General features: G+C 48.2%; 1 protein-coding gene across 2 annotated transcripts; it reads right to left on the bottom strand.

Annotated features, from left to right (window-relative positions):
- Nucleotides 1-204: 204 nt before the first annotated feature.
- On the bottom strand, nucleotides 205-8,358 carry LOC106132044 (mitochondrial disaggregase). 2 transcript variants are annotated; one of them, XM_013331357.2, is made up of 10 exons: nucleotides 7,875-8,358; nucleotides 7,732-7,783; nucleotides 6,299-6,531; nucleotides 5,570-5,817; nucleotides 5,191-5,396; nucleotides 4,618-4,849; nucleotides 4,282-4,456; nucleotides 1,635-1,852; nucleotides 999-1,117; nucleotides 205-457 (listed from the first exon to the last, which is right to left on the bottom strand). In XM_013331357.2, exons 1-10 carry the CDS (start codon nucleotides 8,086-8,088, stop codon nucleotides 442-444), a joined length of 1,713 nt encoding a protein of 570 aa, XP_013186811.2. In that variant the 5' UTR covers nucleotides 8,089-8,358; the 3' UTR covers nucleotides 205-441. The 2 variants fall into 2 exon arrangements, with proteins under 2 accessions (XP_013186811.2, XP_013186810.2); XM_013331356.2 differs by having other exon boundaries at nucleotides 999-1,103; nucleotides 7,875-8,357.
- Nucleotides 8,359-10,329: the final 1,971 nt, after the last annotated feature.

Below are 10,329 nucleotides of genomic sequence, written 5' to 3'. Positions count from 1 at the left end.
CATTTCATATAAAGATCAGCAGTTCAGCTTCTTGGGAATTGAAAGCTTATGGCGGTAATCCTATTACTTTCTTACGTACTTCTTTCAGAATTATATCGAAGAAAAATTTACTGAAAGTGGACCTAGTAAGATACCCTGGGGAACACCATAAAGAATTTTTGTTATAGTTTCGCACGCCTAATTAAGATAACAAAAACAACAAAGAACATTGTAAAATAATTTATTAACGTTTTGGTAACATTGGTTGCGTGTAATATACACCTAATAATGATGATTGATTGCTATAAAGTATTGTCTATACTGCAGCGAGGTCTAGCGGCGTGTAGTCAGTATCGGCGGGCCTCCTCACCGCCAAGGCGACTCTGCCCCCGCGTTCTAGAAGTAGCACCCCGCAGCCCCTACCTAGGGCTCCCCTTTCTGCTGCCAGAGCGATTTGGTTCACTACACGCCGCTCCACCTGAAGGAAATAGTTAAATTGTATCCGGCTCGAAGGACCAAAATATCATGTGTAGCATGCATGTGTGCGGCGTTGTTCAGATGATGTCTCATCTATTATGTCCTAATTGTCCAGCATTTTGCTCAAAAGAGAATCTAATTGTGCCGTGTGGTTCCCGGCACAATTAAAAAAAAGAATAGGGCCACTCCATCTCTTCTTCATGGATGTCGTAAAAGGCGACTAAGGGATAGGCTTATAAACTCGGGATTCTTCTATTAGGCGACAGGTTAGCAACCTGTCACTATTTGACAGGTTGCTAACCTGTCGTATGTTTGTATGTAGAATCTAAATTAGACAAGTAAGCACGCAATTGCCACGGTTTTGTTTAAGCCAAAACAAATTTTATATAGAGTAATTGAGTGATATGACAAGTTCGAAGGGGGAGGGAGAGACTGGTCTCATATATGGTAAATACATATTGATGTGGAGCTAGTGACTGATGAAATGAGGATCACGTCTGGTGAGCAAGCATTGTGGCGGTGCCATGTGTGAGGAGGCCGACCTCGTGCTGTATGGAGCGCGCGCCGTAGTGCACGTCGTAGCCGTCGGCCAGCGCGCCCAGCACGCCGCCCTCCCAGCGCAGCTCCACCGCGTGCCGGCAGCGCGCCTGCGGGGATTCCCCTTCAGAACACAAGCTCCAACGTCCACACAACGGAATATACGATAGTTACGATCTTTCTTACAGTGTTCGTGTCTGGACCAATATATCTACGAGGGCCACTCCGAAAAGATAAGGAATAGAAAAATAGTACAAATAATACACGTGCCGTGTGGTACGGATAGGAAAAAGAATCAGACCACTCCATCTCTTGCCCATGGATGTCGTAAAAGGCAACTAAGAGATTTATAAACTTAGGATTCTTCTTTTAGGCGATGGGCTAGCAACCTGTCACTATATAAATCTTAATTCTACCATTAAGTCTAACAGCTGAATGTGACCTATCAGTTTTTAGGACTATTGACTCTGTTTACACCGCAAGGAATAAAGACGTGATTATATAGTATGTAAGAAAATCAATAGTGTTCACATTGATTTATGCCTTAACTTTTCGATGAGTAAACATCTCTTTTTACGTGTCATCAAATTACCACCTCACCAAAACTATGGAAGTCGTTAACTTGAACTTATTTAACTGACCTTATCCGCCCATCTCTTGAGCTCCATATTGACCAAGGTCAGCAGCTCCTGTCTGGAGAAGGGCAGGAAGTACACGATCTCGTTGATCCTGCCCAGGAACTCGTCCCTGCCGAAGTGCCGTTTGAGGATCGGCCGCACCACGTTGTCTTTGAAATGTCTGGACACTTCTAGAGTTTCCTCGGGGTTCGGAGATTCTGATAGCGCTTCTACACGGGTTTCTGGAAGATGATTAAATTACACTATAAATATATGAATCGAGAAACGTCAAAATCTTTTGATTTTACAAAAGCACAAAAATAAAATCTCTTAATTAATATTATGGAAAAACTGGGGCGAAAATTAATCTCTTCATCGCTTTTTACGATACATATCTTACGTTATCCATGGGAAAATTGAATGCGTTTACGAGGTTTATATTTTTATTTTTACGAGGTTTTTATTATTATTTATACGAATCAAGTTCCCAGGTTGCGGGGGGCGCAACGCTTCGGATAAAAACCTGACTTAACGAGACCAGGCACCCTCGTCATAAACCCTTGTGTCTCGGGCTGCTCCCCGGGCAGGCTACCTTGTGTCTCGGGCTGCTCCCCGGGCAGGCTACCTTGTGTCTCGGGCTGGTCCCCGGGCAGGCTACCTTGTGTCTCGGGCTGGTCCCCGGGCAGGCTACCTTGTGTCTCGGGCTGGTCCCCGGGCAGGCTACCTTGTGTCTCGGGCTGGTCCCCGGGCAGGCTACCTTGTGTCTCGGGCTGGTCCCCGGGCAGGCTACCTTGTGTCTCGGGCTGCTCCCCGGGCAGGCTACCTTGTGTCTCGGGCTGGTCCCCGGGCAGGCTACCTTGTGTCTCGGGCTGGTCCCCGGGCAGGCTACCTTGTGTCTCGGGCTGGTCCCCGGGCAGGCTACCTTGTGTCTCGGGCTGGTCCCCGGGCAGGCTACCTTGTGTCTCGGGCTGGTCCCCGGGCAGGCTACCTTGTGTCTCGGGCTGGTCCCCGGGCAGGCTACCTTGTGTCTCGGGCTGGTCCCCGGGCAGGCTACCTTGTGTCTCGGGCTGGTCCCCGGGCAGGCTACCTTGTGTCTCGGGCTGGTCCCCGGGCAGGCTACCTTGTGTCTCGGGCTGGTCCCCGGGCAGGCTACCTTGTGTCTCGGGCTGGTCCCCGGGCAGGCTACCTTGTGTCTCGGGCTGGTCCCCGGGCAGGCTACCTTGTGTCTCGGGCTGGTCCCCGGGCAGGCTACCTTGTGTCTCGGGCTGGTCCCCGGGCAGGCTACCTTGTGTCTCGGGCTGGTCCCCGGGCAGGCTACCTTGTGTCTCGGGCTGGTCCCCGGGCAGGCTACCTTGTGTCTCGGGCTGGTCCCCGGGCAGGCTACCTTGTGTCTCGGGCTGGTCCCCGGGCAGGCTACCTTGTGTCTCGGGCTGGTCCCCGGGCAGGCTACCTTGTGTCTCGGGCTGGTCCCCGGGCAGGCTACCTTGTGTCTCGGGCTGGTCCCCGGGCAGGCTACCTTGTGTCTCGGGCTGGTCCCCGGGCAGGCTACCTTGTGTCTCGGGCTGGTCCCCGGGCAGGCTACCTTGTGTCTCGGGCTGGTCCCCGGGCAGGCTACCTTGTGTCTCGGGCTGGTCCCCGGGCAGGCTACCTTGTGTCTCGGGCTGGTCCCCGGGCAGGCTACCTTGTGTCTCGGGCTGGTCCCCGGGCAGGCTACCTTGTGTCTCGGGCTGGTCCCCGGGCAGGCTACCTTGTGTCTCGGGCTGGTCCCCGGGCAGGCTACCTTGTGTCTCGGGCTGGTCCCCGGGCAGGCTACCTTGTGTCTCGGGCTGGTCCCCGGGCAGGCTACCTTGTGTCTCGGGCTGGTCCCCGGGCAGGCTACCTTGTGTCTCGGGCTGGTCCCCGGGCAGGCTACCTTGTGTCTCGGGCTGGTCCCCGGGCAGGCTACCTTGTGTCTCGGGCTGGTCCCCGGGCAGGCTACCTTGTGTCTCGGGCTGGTCCCCGGGCAGGCTACCTTGTGTCTCGGGCTGGTCCCCGGGCAGGCTACCTTGTGTCTCGGGCTGGTCCCCGGGCAGGCTACCTTGTGTCTCGGGCTGGTCCCCGGGCAGGCTACCTTGTGTCTCGGGCTGGTCCCCGGGCAGGCTACCTTGTGTCTCGGGCTGGTCCCCGGGCAGGCTACCTTGTGTCTCGGGCTGGTCCCCGGGCAGGCTACCTTGTGTCTCGGGCTGGTCCCCGGGCAGGCTACCTTGTGTCTCGGGCTGGTCCCCGGGCAGGCTACCTTGTGTCTCGGGCTGGTCCCCAGGCAGGCTACCTTGTGTCTCGGGCTGGTCCCCGGGCAGGCTACCTTGTGTCTCGGGCTGGTCCCCGGGCAGGCTACCTTGTGTCTCGGGCTGGTCCCCGGGCAGGCTACCTTGTGTCTCGGGCTGGTCCCCAGGCAGGCTACCTTGTGTCTCGGGCTGGTCCCCGGGCAGGCTACCTTGTGTCTCGGGCTGGTCCCCGGGCAGGCTACCTTGTGTCTCGGGCTGGTCCCCGGGCAGGCTACCTTGTGTCTCGGGCTGGTCCCCGGGCAGGCTACCTTGTGTCTCGGGCTGGTCCCCGGGCAGGCTACCTTGTGTCTCGGGCTGGTCCCCGGGCAGGCTACCTTGTGTCTCGGGCTGGTCCCCGGGCAGGCTACCTTGTGTCTCGGGCTGGTCCCCGGGCAGGCGCGCCCGCTGCGCCAGGCGAGCCTCCGCCTCGCGCCGCAGCTGCAGCCCGTGCTGCGCGATCTCGTCCGACGCCAGGTTCGAGGTCATCACGAAGATCGCGTTCTTGCACTCGATCAATTTGCCCTTGCCGTCTGTTAGTCTGCCCTGTGGATAATAGACATCGCATGTCATTGCCTTCATGATAACCAGGCGCCGAGTGTGATGACGCCTTGTAATGCTGTCGAATCGTGTTAAAACCGTAATCTTTATTATTATCTATCCGCCCTCCTCGTGTCTCAACCTTGCAGCAAATTCACAGCACACACCTCATCAAACAGCTGCAGCAGCACCGTGAGCACATCCGGGTGCGCCTTGTCCACCTCGTCGAACAGGACCACAGCGTCGGCCCGCCTGGCCAGCGCGCGCGTGAGCTGCCCGCCCTCCTCGTGGCCCACGTAGCCGGGCGGCGCGCCGATGAGCTTGGCCACCTCGTGCTTCTCCTGGTACTCCGACATGTCCAGGCGGATGAACGCCGCCGGGTCGTCGCGGTGCATGTATCTGTGGGGTAACGGTGATACCAATGATGTCCTTTGGATCTTTTATACGATCGATCCATAAATTTTTCTGATTGCATAAAGTATGGATTGATATTAGCTGTTTGGCAGACAGATAGTTGTAAAAATATAAATATACTGCACTGTGCTGAGGGCTTTTGCAAAGATTTCAGTTTATGGCGGTGAAGACCCTCAATCATAAGGATAGGACGTGGAAAAAATAAGAAAATGACCCTAAATCTGTAGTTCACAAGAGTTATTGAAAATTTCTTCTGGAAAAATCTCTGCCGTTCTCCTTGCGGCACGGTCTCTGTAACTTGACAAGATAAGCAGGCAGGTGGTTACCTTGCCAGCTGCTTGGCCAGCTCCGTCTTCCCGATGCCGGAGCTGCCGAGGAAGAGGAACACGAGCGGGTGCTCCTCGTCCGCCCAGCCGTTCTCTTTGCGGCGCACGGCGGCCGCCACGGTCTCGATGGCGGCTTGTTGGCCCACGATGAACTGGCGGAGACGCTGCTCGAGTGGGAAGCGGCGGCGTTCTTCGGCTGCTGCTGCCTAAATTTAAAACACCCCTGGTATAGAAAGTCACAGGATTCAATATGCTACAAGGATGCATCATTAATAGACGATAGGCCTAGGGTGGGAGGAATGAATCTTTAGAAGTACATTTATTGACCTCAGCAGGCGCAGAATTAGCTTTTGTAGAGTCGGACGGCTGGTTTACTGACCTCCTTGGCCCGCTCCCAGCGCCTGGTGTGGTCCACGATGAGGTCGCGGGCGGGCGAGGGCTCGCGCGCGTAGTGCAGCGCGCGGCGGCCGGCGTGGTCGCGCGCCGTGGGGTCGGCGCCCGCCTCCAGCAGCGCGCGCGCCGCGCCCGCCGAGTCCGCCAGCGCCGCGTAGTGCAGCGCCGTCCAGCCGAGGAAGGACGCGCGGGCGTTCATGGAGGCGCAGAATTCGTCTTCGCGCCGTTGTAGGGCTGTTGGTCGTGTCAATTATTAGTATTGAATCAAAATTTGAAGATCTTCTTTGTGATGACTGAAATTTTAAGTTCAATGTTGAAACAATTTTTCTATTTAGTTTCAGGTAACTACTACAATCATATTCTTCTTAGTTCTTCTAGTCTTTATCACCACATTCATAGCTGTTTTTGGAAACCATAAAAAATTTTAAAAGAATTGAAAACATACCCATTATAAATAACTGATTCATTTAAGTATCCCAGACTTCATATTTAATTTTAAGTAACACAATGTAAAAAAAACATTAATTAACCCAATGTCTCAGGTCCAAAATTTTTATTAAGCAGTGCCAGCAAGATAATGTACAGGCCAATGGTTTGAAAACTGATGACGTCGCAGTTCAGAGAAGATGGAAAGACAAAATGTAAAAAAGTAAGTAGTAGGGTGTAGGGGGTGAGGAATGGGGGGTGGGATAGAGACAATGTAAAAATGACTAACCATCTAGCGGATGCAGCCCCGCGCTGGCAGCAGCGGCAGCAGCGCCGGCGTACTGCTCGGGCAGGTCGGGCCGCGCCCCGAGCTTGAGCAGCTCCTGCACGGCGGCGGCGCGGTCGTTGGCGGCGGCGGCCATGAGCGCGGTCCAGCCCAGCGCGTGCCGCCGGTCCGCCGCGCCGCCGCCCGACTCGTCGCCGCGCGCGCGCTCGCCGCTCTCGATTAGAGCTTCCACTTGCCTGTTTCAATAAATACATGCATGTCTTTTTCTTCGTGCCATTAATCTCGTATCGTCATCCTTCTGGTAAAGAGCCTGGGATGTGCCTTTAGACAATGATCCTGAATAAGGTCAGGCAGATTTTCACACTAAGCAACTCTCCCATCTGATCTCCCCAACATTTGCAGAGGAACCTAACCCAATTTCAATCATAGTAAAATGTGCACTAGATGCACTAATTATCTTTTATTGAAAGAATGTACTGTTAAATGTACATGTGTGTAAGATGAAGACTTGATACATGCATGTATCACATCTTTATCTTTTACAGGGTAGGCAGAGCCAAGGGCCTCAGACTCAATGGCCACATTCAGTTGAATGGTTCAGTAATGGAATTGAAATTCAAATTGTGACAAGTTGGTAACCCATTTTGACGGCCTCTGTGGCGCAGCGGTAGCGCGCTTGTCTGTGACACCAGGGGTCCCGGGTTCGAATCCCGGCCAGGGCATGATGAGAAACGAACTTTCTCCGATTGGCCTGGGTCTTGGATGTTTATCTATATAAGTATTTATTATAAAATATAGTATCGTTGAGTTAGTATCTCGTAACACAAGTCTCGAACTTACTTCGAGGCTAACTCAATCAGTGTAATTTGTCCCATATATATATTTATTTATTTACATTATCTAAAATAATTCCAAGTCAAATTTATAAGTCTTTCCCTTAACTGGCTTTCACTACCTGCACAGTAAGAAAAACAACTGGCACACATGTATTAACTTTACTGCCAGACCGGCAAGGAAGCTGCATGTCTTGTGTTTGATACATAGGGATCCTCAATCAGCTTTTATCAGCAGATTGTTATACTGTACTTAGTATTCAGTAATATTTTTTGTTATATTATAAAATCAAAGCATACCTATACTGTACCCAAATTGGTATTAACTATTATTGTCTTGACTGCTTCTTAAAATATTTATAAGAAAGATCGAATGATTATGAATTTCATCAATGATACAAGTAAATTTACACAAAATTCACACCACGGAAATTTCAATTGTTTTGATTAATAGCTTGGAATTGTTTTCCCCTATTTATTTATTATGCTAACTGATTGAACACTCAATTATACAGATTAGAGAGCACTATGTTTTTCTAGATACTATTACATCATACTTGGTTCCATTTTACCTAAACACAAAACAAATGATTATTTACTTACTTCTTCAATTCCTGTACATTACCCAGCCGTGCTGCTTTGAAGAATCTTTTTTCTGAAATCAGAGTGAGATACAATATAACTTTTTTTAATGTTTAAATTAATTTAAACTTCAAGGCTATATAAGCAAAAGTAAGTATTATTACCGTTATATACATGGTCAGCGGCCACCAGCGCCACAGTTATCACGCCAGCCGCAGTAATAAAAGGAGTGCTTCTCGTCTGCCGCCATCGCTGCTCCTCATTGCAGGCCTCACAAACAGCCCCGGAAAATCGTTTCAAGGAGACGGAGGACGAGCGCGCCCACCTCTGTAGCACCCGTGCATACTTCGCAGCTGTTCGCACTGATGGTGCCGACATCACTCTCTGATTTCCTTTTCTAGAATTCAGTTTCTTACAGTCAACAAACGTAGTTCTTCACTGCAGATTTTAATTGCAGCTTAGCGCCTACACTATTGGTATGCATTATTAGCCGTGGCTATTGAATAATATAACGATAAACGGAGCGTGTAACTGATGCCTTCATTTTCCTAGGAATTTTTATTTTTGTTGATTTTTTGAACTCCAAACTCTTTAGCAATTTATCAAAGACTGACAATTTACTTGACAAATTGACATGTCAACTCTTTTTTTTTCCGACTGTCATTATCATCTGACTTTTGATTATTAAACTCCACCTACTTTGGTTTACAACCTTGGGAATTATCACGTCTTTATTCCTTGCGGGGTAGACAGAGCTCGACACTCTCGTTTATCCTGTAATATTAGCCTGTCTCAAGGACGAATCAATAAAAACCTTTGTGATGAATTATTTATATAAAATTAAGTCGATACATACATACTATGGGACGAAATAACTATACTAGAAACTAGAAATCTTTAAGCAGTGTTGCCACCTTCGATTTTTATAAAGCGCTAGGTCAAAAGTAAAATGTCGCCAGATTTCACAAATTTGGACCGCAAAAAATCCACCAAATATCTCCAAATTATTATTGAAATATCACATTTAAGATTACAATTTTCAACATAATTAGTATAACCCGTCGGAAATACCTGCGGACCTGGCTTGATGACTTCATGCAATCTGGAGAGATAGTAAAAAAAAGGAATCTATTTTTTATGTGCCTATATATTTTTATACTTTTATACAACGCCTTAGAATAAGTTTCAAATAAAAACAATACATTTCTAAAAAACCTCGAGGGGTAGAGCATTGCAGCGAGGTCCGCACTCCGCAGATATTTCCGACGGGTAGTATACCCTATCTATAGTATAGGAAATTAAATAAAACAACATAACTATGTTCATTAGTTATTAATTTGAAAATAATCAGTACAGTAATCAAGAGAAACCAGTTGTATAGTTCGACCAGAAATATATCAGACCTGTCAAAGAGGTCTGCAATTTACATTGAAATTAAAATTCAAGATTATCAAAAGTTATATCGTCCATAACATCTTCATAATTCACTGACGCCGAAACTACTGTCGATGACGTCGACGCCGACGTCGATGCAGATGTTGTCGCATGTGGTGGATTTTTAAAAGAGTACTTTGTGTTTTTTCCAATAGCTGCAATAACATCGCTTGGTAATTCATAATTGTAACATTTTGCATCAATAACTTTTAATCTATTTCTGATAAAAATTATCGCATTTAGTAGAGGATCAGCCATCTTGTTTCGTAGTTTGCTTTTTACGGTGTTCATCACACTGAAAATTCTCTCGATACCCGCATTAGATTGGGGTAATGATAACGCAGATATGGCTAGATCAACTAGTTCTTCAAAGTCATTTATACCTGCTGCGTTTCGGTAATTATCTACCTCAACCCAAAATTTTATAACATCTTTTGTATTTTCCCACTGGTTAAAACAGATATTGTGCCACTGATTCAATATCTTGTCAATGTATTGAGCAGTATAGCCAAGTTCTTCAGCTAGTTCTGAAATGGAATTGTCCTTACCTTGGCGGAGTATTGTCTCTGGGTCTAATTTTGATATCAATTCCAGCACATTATAATTGGGTGGCAGTCTTTGTTGAATTTCCTTGGCTAGCTTCACATTAAACTCAATACAGCGACGTTTTATGGCTGATATAGTATCAATTGTTAAGGATGTTTTTTTACTTTCCGATTCAAAGAGGTACCCCATGTATGGGACCGAGTTAAGGTTTCGGTCAACATCAATATTTAAAAAATCCTTGTCTGTAACTGCTGCGTTCGGTAACAGTATTCTGTTGCAAACTGAACGTAAAAGTGTAATCAGTACATTTAATAATTTGAGAGGATTTGCACTTTCGCTTTCAAAGCTTTTCAATGCAATCTGCACATCGTTAAGTACACTTTGCAAAAATAGCAAATATAAATAATTAGTTTCATCCTTGTACATGGAGTATAATAAATCTGCAGTGTAACATCGATTACTTACAAGCCCAAAATGTAAAGTCAGTTCTTTCCATTGTGCCAGAATTCTTCGCACTGCTGGTTCAATGGATAACCAGCGTGTGTCACATACCTGCAGAATTTTTAATGGCGCTTCACCACAGTTAATAGTTTCGTAAATTTCTTGATATTCATTTTTACGTTTTGTAGAGTGGGCAAA

The sequence above is a fragment of the Amyelois transitella genome, chromosome 6 (assembly GCF_032362555.1).
Source record: "Amyelois transitella isolate CPQ chromosome 6, ilAmyTran1.1, whole genome shotgun sequence".
NCBI lineage: Eukaryota > Metazoa > Arthropoda > Insecta > Lepidoptera > Pyralidae > Amyelois > Amyelois transitella.
Note: the sequence above shows the minus strand (reverse complement) of the source record. Positions and strands in the feature narration are given on the sequence as shown.

What these genes read in the sequence shown, in the direction of transcription:
- LOC106132044 (XM_013331356.2), bottom strand. Translation starts at nt 8,088, where the DNA reads ATGTCGGCACCATCAGTGCGAACAGCTGCGAAGTATGCACGGGTGCTA. An exon ending in CGCTGACCATGTATATAACG is followed by an intron (nt 7,784 to 7,874) that starts GTAATAATACTT and finishes CTCTGATTTCAG; the next exon opens with AAAAAAGATTCTTCAAAGCA. An exon ending in GCTGGGAGCGGGCCAAGGAG is followed by an intron (nt 5,397 to 5,569) that starts GTCAGTAAACCA and finishes TTTTAAATTTAG; the next exon opens with GCAGCAGCAGCCGAAGAACG.